Source organism: Tribolium madens, unplaced genomic scaffold (genome assembly GCF_015345945.1).
Source record: "Tribolium madens isolate multiple individuals breed KSU strain unplaced genomic scaffold, Tmad_KSU_1.1 Scaffold_2;HRSCAF=44;Tcas5.2_LGX, whole genome shotgun sequence".
Classification (NCBI taxonomy): Eukaryota; Metazoa; Arthropoda; class Insecta; order Coleoptera; family Tenebrionidae; genus Tribolium; species Tribolium madens.
In genome coordinates, this window is record NW_025400995.1 from 6,828,782 (window position 1) to 6,845,567 (window position 16,786).

General features: G+C 35.8%; 2 protein-coding genes across 8 annotated transcripts; both read right to left on the reverse strand.

Annotated features, from left to right (window-relative positions):
- Positions 1-358: 358 nt before the first annotated feature.
- Positions 359-11,957, reverse strand: LOC123006861 (trehalase-like). Of its 6 annotated transcripts, none has more exons than XM_044401738.1 (7): positions 11,489-11,957; positions 11,343-11,431; positions 3,793-4,071; positions 2,712-3,628; positions 2,114-2,664; positions 1,812-2,065; positions 359-1,048 (listed from the first exon to the last, which is right to left on the reverse strand). In XM_044401738.1, the coding sequence occupies exons 3-7, from the start codon at positions 3,879-3,881 to the stop codon at positions 931-933; spliced, it is 1,929 nt and encodes a 642-aa protein (XP_044257673.1). In that variant the 5' UTR covers positions 3,882-4,071; positions 11,343-11,431; positions 11,489-11,957; the 3' UTR covers positions 359-930. The 6 variants fall into 6 exon arrangements, with proteins under 6 accessions (XP_044257673.1, XP_044257671.1, XP_044257672.1 ...); XM_044401736.1 differs by having other exon boundaries at positions 11,343-11,434; XM_044401737.1 differs by having other exon boundaries at positions 11,343-11,438.
- A 59-nt stretch (positions 11,958-12,016) lies between these two features.
- Positions 12,017-15,240, reverse strand: LOC123006862 (transketolase-like protein 2). 2 transcript variants are annotated; one of them, XM_044401741.1, is made up of 5 exons: positions 14,943-15,240; positions 13,689-14,024; positions 12,860-13,628; positions 12,546-12,812; positions 12,017-12,492 (listed from the first exon to the last, which is right to left on the reverse strand). In XM_044401741.1, exons 1-5 carry the CDS (start codon positions 15,065-15,067, stop codon positions 12,088-12,090), a joined length of 1,902 nt encoding a protein of 633 aa, XP_044257676.1. In that variant the 5' UTR covers positions 15,068-15,240; the 3' UTR covers positions 12,017-12,087. The 2 variants fall into 2 exon arrangements, with proteins under 2 accessions (XP_044257676.1, XP_044257677.1); XM_044401742.1 differs by lacking the exon at positions 14,943-15,240 and adding an exon at positions 14,593-14,864.
- Positions 15,241-16,786: the final 1,546 nt, after the last annotated feature.

A 16,786-nucleotide genomic window follows, 5' to 3' on the forward strand; every position in this document is an offset into this window, starting at 1 on the left:
TGTCATGGCATATTCATAATTTCCGGAAACGTTATGATTGATTGAAAATATGCCCTCACTTGTCGTACAAATGTCAATGTCCAGTTCAATAAAACGCTACATTTTTTTCAAATGTTTTATTTTCACACAATTATTTATCAAATATATTTCAGCTCGACTTAATCACAGCAAATGCTTTATAATACATGTAACACATTTATGTACATATATCATTACATTATGCGTATGCAGAATTTGGAGTTTCGCATTTTCAAAACTTCAATTCCTATAAGACACAAACTGGTATCGAATTAATTCGTTTGTTCTACTTTTGGCAATTTTGAGTGCTTGGAGGTATCTAAGTAATAGTCTATAAAAATGTACGTCATGAGTTTCGCTATTTAACTAAATAAATAAAACTACATATGGTTTCATCACTGAGAGAAAAACGGACCCTAAAACCTGGTGTGATTAAATAATCTGGATTTGGGCATATTGTACATATCACAAAAATTTGAATACATGATAAATCAGTACAATAAATAAATAAATAAATCACTCAAGTTTTCGGTTCATGTGATAAAAATCTGAACCTAAGAAACATTATCTTTTGCACTTGATGCCCAAATCCGTATTTACAATCGATCGGTCTTAAAGATATGACTTAGATATCACATTTTAAAAGAATAGGAAGAAACAAGTAAAGAAGAAAAATCGCCACTATTCAAGCACAATCAAGACACCGATTCAGAAAATTCAAATTAATTAAAATTAATTACTTGTACTACTTAGTGTCAACGTAGGCACTTTTGTCGTTTGCTTAGTCGAAATCACTACACTAAAAATAATACTAATTAGCAAGCCGACAAATAAGTCTTTTTCTCAGGAAGCATAACGGCCAGTGCGACGATTTCGTGACTTAATTATTACACAATTGTCATTCACTCACATTTATCTTGCACTCTTCGCACGTCGAGGGATGCTCCTCAGCTCGGTGTATCGCGCCCTTGAAGGTCTTGATTTCCTTGCATCAGTTTGCTGCTGGTTCCGGCGTTTGTAGATGCACACTCTGTGTAAAAAAAATTGGTAAATTATGGCTTCGCCAATGACAAACTCTGTGATGCATGTGATTTTTGTAATTCGAGACCAGTAATTATGTTATTAAGCTGTTAACGGGACAGACAGAAGGTGGGTTGATTGTGGGAGTAGAACAATAAAATTTGACGCCTGATGTCGCTGACATCGAGAAAAATCATGCGGTAAAAGGATTATTTGTGTCTATATTCGCATGAAATTTCAAGGGCACCAATTAATTTTAACTGTTAGTTTATATGCTTCATGCAAGACTACTTCTGTTATGTAAGAATTTTATTTTATTTGTAACACAAAAAGTGCATTGTTATTGGACAAAGGAAAAGGATGCGGGATTGTTTTTATTGTATTAATTATAAAATCTTCTTTTTATTAAATATTACAACTACATCAGTCTACTTCATGCGCAGATTCTCGACAGTCGGTTAATTAAAATAACAAACAAAAATTGCACAAAGTTACATGTCGATTTCTATATTTGGTCTTTCCTACCCTACTAAGTAAATTTCATTATATAACGAGGAACTCAGCATAATACTTTAAAATATCAAAACTAAAATAAATAAAAATCGAGATTTTGTACCCTGAGCTAAGCAAAGTCTCTAACTACTGGTACGAATACAAACAACAATCACATTAAACATCACGAGATTTGAAGAACCCCTAGAAAATCAAAAATCCTGCAACAAAACACAAAATTAGGTCCAGATTTTCGACAGAGGTCATCGACCTTACCTCACCCTATAAATCCTGCCGTTAAAGATATCATTAACGCTATCAAAACAGCGGAAATTTGACTAAAACTCGATGAAGATTGCACATCTTCCGACGCCTGGTACACAGGTTTTGGTGTTGGCGGTGGCGGATCCTCCACGGTGAGCTTATCTGAGTACCGGTACAACAAATCCATAATAATTCCATTCGTCCAGCCAAACCCTAACTGTGTTTCGTACTCGCCGCCTCCGCCGTGCCCCCCCGGTACTGTCGCATCGTACTACAACCCCAAAAATGAACCTTTGAAAAAAACACACTGAGGACAAACCTTTTCAAACATGGCGTCGGTCTCTTTGAACGCTTTGTAATTAGAACGCACCCACTTTTCGGCGATTTCAAAAGCTAGTCTTTGTGCGACGACATCGCCCGTGTTGTTCAATCCAATAATCATAATGTGTTGCAATGGCGGCCAGGCATTGGGGTAGTCCCATTGCTCACCCGTGTGTTCCACCGTCGTGGGGATACCACCAGGGTATAAGATATTTTTATTTTGCAAATACTTCAAGACTAGACGCACGATTTTGCTTTTATCAGTTTGGTTGTAACAGCCAGTCCAAAGTGGTGCAACATTTGTCGGATAAAAATAATCGCGTTTCACTGAATTTGACAAGTCATAGTCCAACCAAGTACCAACTTCTTCGTGCCATAGAACAGCAGTCACGGCCTCCATCCACTCTTTCGCAATTTTGTTGTAATATTGGACTTTGGCCGGTTTGTCGAGAAGAGTATTGAATTCGGATAAAATGACTGCGTTCCAGTAGATCATCGCGTTCAAGTCCACTGGGACTATAGACCGGATTTTAGTATTGGTTAAATTCCCTGGAAAAGAAAATGCAACAAACAATCAAAATGAGAAAAAAACGCACCTTTATTAGTCGCATTTTTAATAAACCAGCGACTTGAAAAATCCCAACCGGATTCAGCCGCGGCTTTCAATTCCGCATAAAAACTTTCCTTCTTGTCGTTATCGTCGAAAATAGCAGCACCTTCCACGTCCTCCGAATAAGATTCGGGCCGAGGCCCTTTCGACCGGTCGCCATAGGTGGCAAGAGTGTAATTCTTGCCATCGAGAGTGACAGTTTTGTTGTGTTTGGTTATCCAATACTCGAATTCTTTCTCCATTGTTGCGATATTTTCTTTAATGAAGTGAGTATCATTCGTGAAGTCCAAATACGACTTGATCATTGGTACCATTAACGGAGGCTGAGATCTTTGTAAATAGTAAATTCGTCCCCCGTTGGGGATGTGTCCATATCTGTCAACGATGTAGAGAAAATTCTCAAGCATTCCTCTAACCGTGCCATACATTTCCGATAAGAGGAGTCCTTGTACGATCCAGTACGAGTCCCAGTAGTAGAACTCCCGGAAGCGTCCTCCTGGTACTATCACAGGGTGTGGAACCCAAATAATACTGTACAATGATTGATTCAGTTCGACTTCCTTTTTCATTTTCCGCCCCAAGTCCTTCCAGACTAAGTTCAGCGATAATGCCCATTGTTTAAACTCGTCGTCTTGGATCCCGTCGACGAATTTTGGATGTTTGATCCAGTCTTCGGGGTCCCACTCTTCGAACTCTTGGCCTGCCGGTTCAAAGTTATCATTGACGAAAGCTCGCGTGGCGTTTTTGGACGGTTTATTGTTGTTTATCACCATGAATTCATTGAATTTGATCAGTGTAATATTTGGTTCAAAACGCATTTTCATGTCGACAAAGGTTTTGGAATCTTCGTAGATTTTCTCCATTTGAATTGTGTGAAGTAAAGGGCCGTAACAGTAGATATCGCTGGAAAATTTCGCATTTAGAGCCAACCTGGCCGATTTTTTTAAACTTGCATTGTGCCTAATTTTGTTCTACTATGCAAGATTATAAGGGAAATGCTTGGACAAGGTCTACTGTCAAGGAGAGAATCAGTGCGGAAGGGCAGTTGCAAGGTGAGACCAACTTACCTGTTGCATGGTGGGGATAGAGTATCATCACAGATGCAACTTAGGGCCAGACTGAGCACAAACGCACAATACACTACTAATTTCTTCATGTCTGTTATTTTATTTGTACTATAAAATTTTCAAATTCAACACTAAACCCGGTTAGTGGTCACACAACACCAGTAGCTTTGATTTCTTCAAAATCACTCTTACTTTCTTGTGTAAGTTCTTGAAGGTAATTTATTTTTCAATCGATGGATTCTAGCTGCTCTCTTAACAACTGACTCTTCCGGATCATTCCTGTGAATATAAAATATTTTTTTGCCAAACACCAATTTTACGACATCTCGCGCGATGACTTAAATATACAACCGCAACATGCGTGAACAACCGACCAACTCACTCAAATGTTCAACTGCTCAGCAGGTGATGCTTATACAAGCATGACGTGCACATACGTCAGCGACGTGCCCCCACATTCTTGACGCTGATTCGTCCAAATAGACACACCTACCACAATCACGTGGTCGGACAATCACTAAATTTTAGATTAAGTAACTTTGCACCCTTTGAAATAATTGCGAAACTCTGAACTTTGAGAAAAGATGCAACTTTAGATTGCAACCCGATAAACATCCGTTACGATTTATCTAAGGTACAGGTACATAATTCAAGGACACGTGACGTCAAAACCGGCAGTTACGTCACAAATACAAGAACTACGTCATTCTTAAAAAATTCTGAGATGGCCGAGCTAAAAATACAAATTACACAACTGTCTTCTGGGAGACATGATTTGCGCTTCTGCATGAAACAAGTCTATAAAAATCGACGTAATCAACTTCTGGACGATTTTATCTTACAAATTATGACGACAATTAAAAAATTATTTAAAACAAGAGCTGCACAAACCAAAAAATACAAAAGTACGAATTTTGACTATTCAGTTTTGTTACCATAAAAATATGTCACTATGCAAACATATCACTCAACTTTTAAGTACACTTCCATTTAGCAACTTGAATTCTTACAATAATAATTAAAAGATCTTACCTGAAACTCCAAAGATAACATTTAATAAATACCACAGTAACACCAATAAATTTCTCGTTTGTGGTGACTTTTGCTTATTTACACAAATGTAAATCGGTGCATATATTTTATTTAACTGTTGGAATATTGTGATAAAAAAAGTTTCTTAATTTAACTTCTTTTAATATTATCAAAAATAATTTTAAAAAATATAACGCACAATATTTTTTTTTTGCAATTGCAATACTTATTCGACCCCTTTTTAGAAAGACATATTAAGTTCTTAAAATCACTTGAACTTAAAGTCCATTACGTCTTTACTTCAGTTGTAATGTCAAAAATACCTCAAATATTTTATTACTTACCATATTTTGTTTTTTGACTTCTTAAATTAATGCCAAATTAAACTATTTCAGTAAATAGAGTTTCATAATTATAAGACAAAATACATATTCAAAATTCAACAACTTGAAACATTTTGCAAATAACAACTTCGAAGATGCACTACTTATTTTACACTTTTTATTCTACCATATATTACCACTTTCGTAATCAGAGCCTCTATTATCAGAGTTTCGCATCAATTGAGCCAACTATCTTTTTAAAAGATTATTCGCGAGATTATTCGAGATTGGTTCGAAATTTATCTATTTTATCCAAATAATGGCTATATCCGAATTTTTGTTTATCAGAGGCAGATGTCATGTCGCCCCAATTACCTCGAAAAACATGGGCTCTGAGTACTGTACATATGTATATAAAAAAAAATATTGTTAAAACTAATAATAATAATTAATAAACTTAATAAGTTTATAGTATAGTGTTTTTGATGATGCATCAGAGCTTTAAAATGGTAATATAAAATATTAAAATCGGCAAGAATTTAGAGAAGAAATCAAAACCTGCTACATAAGATATCCAAAAAATATATTGCTTTCAAAAGATGTACTTTGATGTATAATTTACTAAACTTTGTTTTGTGCACCCTTTCAAAATTAGAAAAATTATTAATTACTACTTTACAGAAGTATTGCGTTTGGTCGGAGCGTCCAAAATACCCAAAAATGACAAATAAACAAATAAATAACCATTGATTTTAGTAGAGTATACAATAATATGTATGTTATAATAAAAAAATCAGCTCCTTTGTCGTTAATTTTTTTCAGTATTGTTACTTTAAAGAAATATTTACGTTTTAAAACACAACAAACATGTAACTAAAAAATAAATAAAATTTACAGAATTATTGTGTTCTTTGCAATTGGTCAAAAATTCAATAAAATAAATGAAGACTTGATTTTTTTTTCAGATCACTTTATTGCGTTTCCGGATTTTTCGGAAGACTCTGTATTAAAATGCGGTTTTGGGGTCCCTGGTCTATCAAAATTTAAATAAATTCACAGAAGTATTTGAAAACAATTCGTCGCCTTGAGGCTTTGATAAAGTGCAACTACAAAGGCGCTGATAGAAATCTGAAGGTAAGTGCGTGAGGAGTCTGCAAAATCGAAAGAGTTTTAGGAATATTTCAAGGTTTATAACTCTTCCTATAATTAATAAATATCAGTACGTAGTGGAACGCCTTGACAGAAAGGGGGTCAAAATAGATTTCCCCAAAAAATGTGGAATTTTGCAAAATGTTCGTGTCAGTAAACTTGATTCACTTTTCAAGGATTCGATGTATTGTAAAGAGAAGGTCAACAATAATGTTTATATGAACTAATCAGAACAAATAGAAAAAGTTCGTGTGAAAAAAACAGTGTTTGAAGTTATTTAGCTTGACAAATATAGTTATTGTTAGGTAAAAATTCATGGAGAGTGCACGTGATTGCAAACAATGTCTTTTCGAGCGTTTAATTAAATAAATTATATCGTTTTAATCGGATGATCACGAAAAAATCAGGTCGGGTCAGATTTTTGCGTGAGCGAAATTAGTGTAATTAATCGTACTTGTAATAATTTCGAAAAATTTAAGGCAACTTTGTAACCAGTTTGGTGCGGTTATGTGAACTGATTTTCTAAGAGACATTTCAATTGGGAAAACTCGAAATTCCTTCTTGAATACAACTAATCATTTTTCCTTAACAAATCATTAATTCGTTGGAAACTTATCGTAAAGATCATTGAACTACAAATTAGTTGTGAATGAATTTTCTCGTTTTAGACGCTAATTTGCACATTGAATCCCCAATACGGCATAATTTTCGCATTCAGAAAATTTCCGTTCTTTCATCTAACTTGATAAATAGAAGCAGCGGTCTTTACTGTCCAATTCTGATGAAATCGATAAATATATTGCAGCATTACTGCATTTTAAATCACTTTTATAAACACAACAAACAAGATTCGCAAAAAAAATACAAAACTTACTTTTTTATCACAGGCCCACTAATAAGTACAAAGTAATAAACTGAAACAATAGCAAGGTCTCACTATAAAAGACATATCGTACAAATTGTAAATTAGCGATAACTGAAAATTTTATTTTTCGTGAAACCGAAGGTAACCAATAAGATAAGCAAATGCCGTAATCTTTTAGACTGTTCAAATATCAATCAAACGACGAATTTTTTCAAGAGAGTGGAAAAACTCAATTATGGAAAATTACAATAATTACTTTAATTCTACCGATAACCTCTTGCTAATAGCAAACCAAAGTGCCCTTCACAGTGTCTTTCACTGCGATAAATCGTGTCACGAAAATTCGGGAAGAAAATTTAAGTATGCACTTGTCGTCGATGGGGGTCAAGTCTGGTGAACTTGGAGGTTACCCTATAGGAAATATTCGTCCCGAATTGAATCAAACTTCCTGTATGCAAAAGTAATCGACTAATCGGCCACGTGCAGCGATAAAAGCAACGTTTTAATGAATATTGTAGATGTGTAGCATAATTATGAGATTATTTTGGCTGCTGTCATCGGAACAGCTATTTTTGACATCTGAGAGACGAAAATTACCTTAATAACAATTTAATTTCACAAAATATTAGTCGAAATTCACACCTGGTTCAAATTTGGCACCGATTCTAGCCCCAATTAATTCTAATTCACGTGGCACGTGGCGAATTTTTTTCAAAAAATAATTAAAACCACAGGTGCGTCAGCTAATAATAATAATTTGTGGAAATAATCGTTTTTTACAGCATTTTAGCCAGTCACGATTACTTCTAATGCATTTGACGCGAAGACGGATATATTTTCGAAAAACTAGTTACATTCATCACAAGATGAATCAGCTAATTTTACAAAATAAAAAATTTATAGCCCGTAATTAATTTGATTACTTCGTAGTAAATGATTGTAATTGATTTTGAAAAGTATCAAATATGCATCTGCCAGTGTCAGTCTACTAGATTGATCTTGACCTTATACTTGTTTATTTACATTTATTAATAATAAGTTGAAATCTGAGCTTCCGGCCAAAAAAATTGTAATCTTCCTTATTTATTTACATTGTGTTTACATGTAATTGTCAACCGCAAATCATTGGGGACATTATTAAAAAAAAAGCTGACTCACAATGCCGGGAATAAAACATTTGAAGTAATTATTCGCAGACGACCGCAGAAATTTTTGCGCAATTCTATTATTTATTACAATTAATTAAAAATAAATCGGGACAATTAAACAGAAATTTGAGTGCACCTGTTATCTGAAATAATGATGAACTTAATTAGCATAAAATAACAAGTTGTTGTGATAAAAGTGATCAAGGGTTGTCGATAGTGGACTTTGTCCGATCTCGGTAATTCCACAAATACAAAGGTATCAGGCAAGTCAAGTCAAGGTCTGCGACATTTGGGACAGAATTAATTAATGTAATTAAAAAATCGACCGCGTAAAAACTAATGTTGGTCTTCAACGAGTACGTACTAGTTGATTCTGGTGTGAAGTACTTTGGTAATAAAATTAAATATGTAATTGTCTGAAATGTGCAATAAGTTAGGTTTATGAGAATTGTGGACAAAGAAAGTTTTAACATCTTCAAAACAGTTTATTTACTCGTGAAGTTTGGACTTAAACAAAAGAGAATTAATCTTTGTCAAACACTGCAATGATAACAGGATTTACTACTTTGGAAAATCGTCATGAGGTTGTTTTTAACTATACACCTTGCTAGATAAAAGAAAATGTATCAAAATCAATCATCGATTTAAATAAATGATTTGGGCTATATAAATATTTACGAGACTAACCAATGTCGAAGAATTTCATCGATTTGCTAAGTAAAAGCCAAACAGTCATTTGCATAGTTTTGTTACACCAGGTGTGAACAATTTGAAGAATTCCAATCTTGCGAATAATCTTCAAGTGATATATGTGCAAAAATTACGCAATTGCCCTGATAATAGAAAAATGAGAGCATTTCCCGTGCTCCGCAAAAATTTCGTCCAAATTATACAGTAAACAAGGTCATTTGTACTGTATAGTTACTTCCTCAAGGACTGTTAAAAACTTATTAAACGATTTGCACCAATGAACGATATTCCAGTTATTTAACAAAATTGCGCAATTACAACGATTTGTTGTGGTTAGTTTGTTGGATGTTTAAATCCAAAAAGCCGAAAAAAAGTAACAAAAGAGTACAGTCTACTGCAAAAGAAAGGACGCGACCTCAAATCTCAGACGGGCCAGAATTGTGACACTTCCCCCCACCCAATCTCACTCTCCTTCGTGTAGATAAATAAAAATATTAGAAAATTGTGTTACACCAACCACAAAATTATTTGCGGTGTCAACACGTGACCCGCCAAATGTCAAAATGTTGATGCCGAGGCCAAAGTGGATATATTTCGGGTAATTGTCACACTCCCGATGTTTTTATTAAATTTTGACTCCGAAATTTTTGCTCATTATACAATTAAAACCAGTCCAACAAAATACGGGAAAACCAAACCAACACCGCTTTAAAAGGCAAATAAGGTGTGATCAAATTTAAAATCAAAAACAAGTTGCTCGTTAGATAACAAGTGAACGCTGCTAGGGTTTCCATGACATGAACTAAATTATATTCCCAGAAAATTTTCTACTGTTATTAACATGACGTCAATAATTCGATTTTATTTACGACATCAAAACAGATTTGCAACTCTCCAAACCATAATCGTGAAGTTTTTTTGTATACGAGACACCACAAATTGCACCCATGATTTATTTATAATAACCGCTCCTTTCTAATAACAATGAAGCGATTTTGGCAAATGTCCAACTTTCACATAAAATATAGCTAAAATACGAGACCCTGGCCCTGACAAAGCTTCGATTACATTTTTATGGTCAATGTCAATGATTACCAAAATGTTAATGGTATATTTTATTTAATTGTTACGCCATCTCTTTACGCTAACGTGAAACTTATTTGCAAAATTTCACCATGGTTATGTAACACATTATACACGTGCGTGGGTGCAAATTGAAAATTTTACAAAATTGCATCATCTGCGGGGGTAACGACCGCAGTTCCAACTGCTACCCTTTAGAAAAAAATCTAACTGTATTACGACTTGATTAAACATACAAGTGCGCGTGCATCGGGTCATTCGCACAAATTTATCATTAATTTAGTTGAGGTAATAATATGATTGCAAAAAATAATTGTCTTTTCCTCGGTCCAGAAGTTTAAATGAGATAATTGCCTCATCCGGAGCCTAAAGGGTTGCATGTATCTCATCACGTAGTGTTCTGAGCGCAACATTGCGACGGATTTCGGTAACCTGTTTTTTATGCAACAAGTGCAATTTTCTGATTTCCTACCTTGTGCTGAATTGCAAATATTTTGGAACTTCACACTCACCAACACGATTTTTTTAATGAAACGGTTTACACACAAGTGGTCCATTATATCGCATTTTGTTTACTTGGAATAGCCATTATTACACGTGCTGACCACACACCTTACCTTAAAACCTGCACGTCTTATAAACAACTCGTGTTTGTATTAATTGGATTATTCCATTGTAAATGCGATTTTTCAGTTTTTGGAGGGAACCTTGAGGAGGGTAATTTACCTCCAAATTACAGTTTATATTGAAAATGCCAAGAAGAGATGAATAGGTAAACGAATTGCGAAACAAAACCTAAATTTGTCTCCACTTACCGTTGCCAAATAATTCCGAAGCGCACACATGCGGCTGTGTCGATTGAAATAATAAATTTGAAAAGAGATCAAAATTAAATAGTTTCTCTCGGTTTTGATAATGTAACAATTATCAAGTCAAGTGCATGGTTAACAAGTGTAAATCAAGGCTAGTATCCTAGTTGAATTAGTAATCTCAACCTTTCAGATTTTTTCATTCCAATGGGAGCAAAATTTTGCATTTGAACAAAGAGATGAAACGGAAGTGACGTCAACGCACGAGCTTTTTCAGGATTCGTTACATTTTCTCAGATTTTTGATCGACATTTATGTGGGTTATATAAACTCAGTCAGGTGATTTTTCTTACAGAGAAAATGTTACGGAAAAATTACATAGGTAAGTTGTAGACTGGCACAGTTCGGTGACTGTTTTAATACAGTAAGTAAATAATAGAAAATTACTTACCAAAACGAATACCTCTTCAATTTTTGGAAAAACTTTGTTTTTGATCTTGTTATGTATCCACGGGCATGATGAAATCTGTAGTGCGTGCACTGCTTTCTTATAAATAGACACATGAGGGGCGACGTTTAATACAGTAAATTACAGACCTGTTGTCTCATCAGTGATAAAACAATGAATTTTGGAGGGTACACTCACACCAGCAGTCGATTTATCTTCCAGCAGTGAGAGTTGAATATGTTAAATTTAGCCGCGTTCAGCAAGTCAGTCCAGCCAACATAACGAAACGAATGCAATTTCTAGAACCCTGCACTGCCTAAGGATAATTCTAGAAGCCTAATTAGAGCAAATTCAATCAAAACTATCCAAAACCGCGTTAAATTACTAAAATTAAGCTAAAATACGGAATTTTCATGTTGTGTAATGCAACTTGACTTTGACAATGACAGAAATGTCAAACCCAAAATTTGCCACTTACGCACAGTCACCACACTACTAAACTAGCGAAAATTTTGCTAAAATTCTGCACTACTCGGTTTTTTGACTTGCCTTCGGTCATTTTGTGGGGAATTTAACCTCAAATCTTACGTCATGTGCAGCGCTCACATGAGTGCAAGCACATGTCATCTATCAGTGCTACAACCCTGGCGAAAGGGTCAAAAATCCCAAGTCAGCAATTCAGAAATAAGTTTTATTAAAATTTCAATGGAATGTATACAACCCATGTCCATTTACAAACATGATAAAATTACAACTTCATTGCTTCTTGCACGTATTTAATGATGTGTTTGCTGTTAAGGCCGTAGTAGTCCAAAAGGGCGGTGGGGCTGCCGGAACGGGGAACTTTAGGCACAGCTACGTGTTTCACAGCGATGTTGCGCTCTTCAGCGACGGCCGCAATAACGGCTTCGCCGATACCACCCTCGTAGTAGTGGTCTTCAACGACGAGGATTCTTCCACCGCATTCTTTTGCGTTTTTAATTATACCTTCTTTGTCGATTGGCTTGACAGTGAAGAGATCCAAAACGCGGACACCAACACCGGCTTTAGCCAATTCGTTAGCGGCCGAAATGGCCTCCTGGAGAGTCACGCCTCCGCCAATAACCAGGAGTTGGTCATTGTTGGACTTTTTGACGACGTTTGCTTTGCCAACCTACACGAAATGATTATAGTATGGCACAAACCGCAATTTCGAAAATGCTATACCTGGAATACATGGTTGTTGGGATAAATGACAGCAGTGGTCGGTCTGTTGGTTCTGATGAAAGTGACTCCTTTTGTATTTGCAGCCAATTCGACCGCACGTTCAGTCGAAACAGCATCAGCAGGGTAGAACACAGTACTTCCAGGGATAGTACGGAACATAGCTATATCTTCCAAACCCATCTGACTTGGGCCATCTTCACCTATACTGACACCACAATGAGAACCGCAGAAATTAACATTGGTCTGGGAAATAGCACCCATACGAATCTACAACTCATTATTAGAAAAGCCAATATGCAGAAGAAATTAAATACCTGATCATAAGCACGTGTTAAGAAAGTAGCAAAAGTGGAAACAAAGGCAACTGTGCGGTCACGACAAGTAGCACCAATAGCAACTCCAACAAGATTCTGCTCGGCTATAAAACATTCGATGTATCTTGTGGGGTCAAACTTTTTAAGGGCTTCTGAATATGTCGAATTTTTCATATCGCCATCAAGGGCAATAACTCGGGGATTGCTTTGTGCGAGCTTGACCAAAGCAGTACCGTAGGCTACTCTAGTTGCAATACTATCGCCCATTTTGTAAGATGGAGGCGATGATAATTTAATATTGCTGATGTCAACAACGGGAGCATCATCAGTGAGAGGCTTTTGTGGATGGATTTGCAAAGGCCCTGAATTTTTAACAAGAGATTTGAGATGTTGGAGGACACGATCGGCTTGGTCTCCCAAAGGTTTCCCGTGCCAGTTTTCCAAATCTTCAATTTTGGGGAAATTCTTCCCTTTGAAAGTTTTCGCAATGATAGCAGTAGGTTTCCCCTTGGTGTTACACCCCACGTGAAATGCTTTCACCAGCTCTTCAACATCGTGTCCATCAACTGCCACAACATTGAAACCGAACGCTTCCAACCGTTTCCTGTAAGTGTCAATATCATGACCCAGAGAAGTGGGTTCCGACTGCCCAAGACGGTTAACATCGAAAATAACGCAAAGATTATCAAGTTTGTAGTAAGTGGCAAAATGAAGCGATTCCCAAATTGAACCTTCAGCGCTTTCTCCATCCCCAACAAGGCAATACACCCTGAAACCCCGAATGTTTAATAACACTACATTTTGAGCAATAACCACGTTCCCGTCTTACCTATAACTGGCCTTGTCGAAATTTTTACCAACGTAGGCCATCCCGCAAGCAATGGACAGCCCTTGGCCCAGAGATCCTGTACCTACATCGATGAAATTCAAGCGAGGAGTTGGATGACCTTCGAGGTCCGATCCCAATTTCCTCAAATTTTGTAAATCAGCAACGGGGAAAAGACCCGCCTCAGCCCAAGCTGCGTACAACGCTGGAGCGGCATGACCTTTAGAAAGGACAAAGCGGTCACTCGAGGAGTCTTTGGGTGCTGATATTTTGTATCGCATAGTGTTGAAAAAGAGGACCGATAAAATTTCGGCGATTGACGAACATGATGTCGGATGCCTGCGAAAATTATTATTATTGATAGAAGCTCGGAAAATGTTTTTTTTTTTAATGACGAACACAAAACTAGTCGGGATTACTTTGGGAAATTCGATAGGGTTTACATACGATAAGCTTATCTATGATTGTGTGTAAACATATGTAAATGATTTAACCGCCAAAGCGACAAAAAAACGATTGTAATGCAGTAATGAAAATACTCGATTTCCTCCATTAGATAAGCTTTATAAATACATGAAAAAAACGTAAATAACAATAAACGGAGAAAACACTGACAATTAAAGCTGTTGCTTAACCGGAGTTTATTTACTATATTAATTATGTAATGGTATGATTGTGTAGGTCACAAGGATCATTGATAATTTCGTTGGAAACGGAAAAATGTAAGATTGTGGAAAATATTTTAAAATCAATTAAATCTATTCTTAGTTAAATAATACGTTATAGAAGGTCAATAATATTAATTGCACTAACACAGAGTACAGAGTGCTATTTGCCTATATAAATTAAATTAGAAAAAGTTCTACGTCCTCTAGGAAAATCGTATTGGTCCAGTTTTTGCACTTACCCTGAGTTGCATGCCGATGTGGAGGTGACACTGTGAATTCTGATTCGATTGGCAATATCTTGCAAGACTTTGATATCAGCTTGAGTGATTTGAGCCGGCATTTTAGTAGTAATAGAAACGAGAACTCAAAGGAAACTAAATAAGTGTTTGAAAAGTAGTTGCTTTAAATAAGTTAAATTATCAGTCAGGAGTGCTTATCTCCCTCTACGCAAAAACAATCGGAGGTAACACTGTATGGTCATTGGAAGATAATTTGAATCTTCGCCATCTACGTTCGCGCCTCGGAACGACCAATCCGCGCAATCGTGAAATCGTGGATAATGATATTTCAATGATTTTTCCAGACTTACCCTGACTTTGCCGTTTGCGTGGAGCTGACCGAATGGATCCGGATTTTGTTAGCGATGTCCTTCAGTTCTTGGACAGCTTTTGCTTCGAGTTTATGGTATTGATTTGCCATTATATCAGAGGACATCAAGGGAAGAAAGACCGGTCAGGAGCTAACCCGTTCACTTGGCACCAGCATGTAATCAACAAGTGGTTAAATGGCAGGCGTGCACACACCTTGAGAGGCAGCCAATGCGGACCTCGCTAACATCAAGCTATGTTACGTACATTGACGCTATTGGAAGCTAAGCCAGATAACAATTACGTAACTCTAAGACATTTCTAAGCTTTTTTAAACGAAATTTTCGGCTCGGGGACTTTCTCTGAGACATTTTTTCGGTGCCCGGTATCAAGGCAATCTTGTTTCACCTGGTGAAGAGCGCCCATAGAAAGCATGCGCACACAATTTTCCAATAGTCCAAAATACATACTTTTCATATTTTTCCATGATAAATACACAGAAATGACCATGGGTCAGTTTTTGGCGCCAAAATCAACTCGAATCAGTCGTGTCAGCAATTTTGTGACTTTCGGGCTATCAAATCACACATTTTCTACATGATTTTATTTTCCATAACGATCAATATTATCTACGCTTGTATGTTATCGAGTAACCCCAGCAGAGAAATTATAAATAAAAATCGAAAATAACGACAAATTGAGATATAATAACGCCAAATCATTCCAAATTTCTCAAACCATCGACGTCTTTGTTATCAAGTAACCCCAGCATCCCAGCAGAGAATTTATAAATAATCAAAAATTACATAATTGAGTCAAAATTTAAATTTTCAAATTTCTAGTCATTTAATTTATTTACTAACATAGTACATTTTGCATTATTTATTGCACCATTGCAGGATGACATAAGGGACAATAATAGAAGTGCAATTACTGCAATGAGAGCCCATCCTTGAAAAACGGAGAAGTTCCGTATTGCTGACTCATGATATTTAAAGGGTCTCTGCCCATAGCAACGCTATAAAATTATTTACATCTGTGCAAAAATTTATTACCGACAATTAAGAATGGCGCATTTTGCGATTGATGTTTTGCATTAATTAAAGAAAATAAGTTTCCAGTTATGTAACAACAATAATAACTCTTCATTATCATTTGCAAGGCCATTGCAAACTACATGTTGTGTGTAATTATTCACGAGACGAATTTGTTTTTAATAGGAAAACATGCTACAAATAGCTTACCAGTGTCTTTCTTCAGGATTTAGTGGCGACTTAGAATTTCCAGCAAAGGTTGTTACCAACCCCTGACTTACAGGCAACCAATTATACACTTTTTTATTAAAAAAAAACTGATTTATAGTTTGTGTCAGGCAAATATGCGCATTAAAAGTAAGACACGATGAGGTGTCAATTTGAAGACGCTTAATTAAGGTAATTAAAATGTCGAACACATCAAGTTGCTTCAAAATTAACCTTTTCAAAATTATGAATAAGAAAATGTTATAAATAATTCTACTGTCATTAGAATAATACTTATTATTCAAACTTTGTGAATTGGAGCTAAAACCTGTGACTTTCTCGGAAAACGCTTAATCATAACTTAATTAAAAATTTATCACACATGATTTGCATATGAAATTAAGATTATTCAGTAGTGAATAATTTAAACACATTTCGGTTGAGTAGATGAACCCGACACGAGGAAACTCATAATTTTATTACCATCTAAGCATACGTAAAATGTCAGAGGAAATTATACAAAAATTGGAAGTAGTGTCACGACAGAGTTTTTCGAGTTTGATGACATCACAAACTTTTATACTTAGTAAACTTTTATTTTAGAG

Excerpts from the sequence above, each read along its gene's own strand:
- LOC123006861 (XM_044401738.1), bottom strand. The coding sequence starts at position 3,881 with ATGAAGAAATTAGTAGTGTATTGTGCGTTTGTGCTCAGTCTGGCCCTA. Across the intron at positions 2,665-2,711 it reads TAAAAATGCGACTAATAAAG|GGAATTTAACCAATACTAAA; the intron begins GTGCGTTTTTTT and ends TTTCTTTTCCAG. Across the intron at positions 1,049-1,811 it reads TTAACGGCAGGATTTATAGG|AGTGTGCATCTACAAACGCC; the intron begins GTGAGGTAAGGT and ends TTTTTTACACAG.
- LOC123006862 (XM_044401741.1), bottom strand. The coding sequence starts at position 15,067 with ATGTCCTCTGATATAATGGCAAATCAATACCATAAACTCGAAGCAAAA. Across the intron at positions 13,629-13,688 it reads TTCGACAAGGCCAGTTATAG|GGTGTATTGCCTTGTTGGGG; the intron begins GTAAGACGGGAA and ends TCGGGGTTTCAG. Across the intron at positions 12,813-12,859 it reads TAACACGTGCTTATGATCAG|ATTCGTATGGGTGCTATTTC; the intron begins GTATTTAATTTC and ends AATGAGTTGTAG.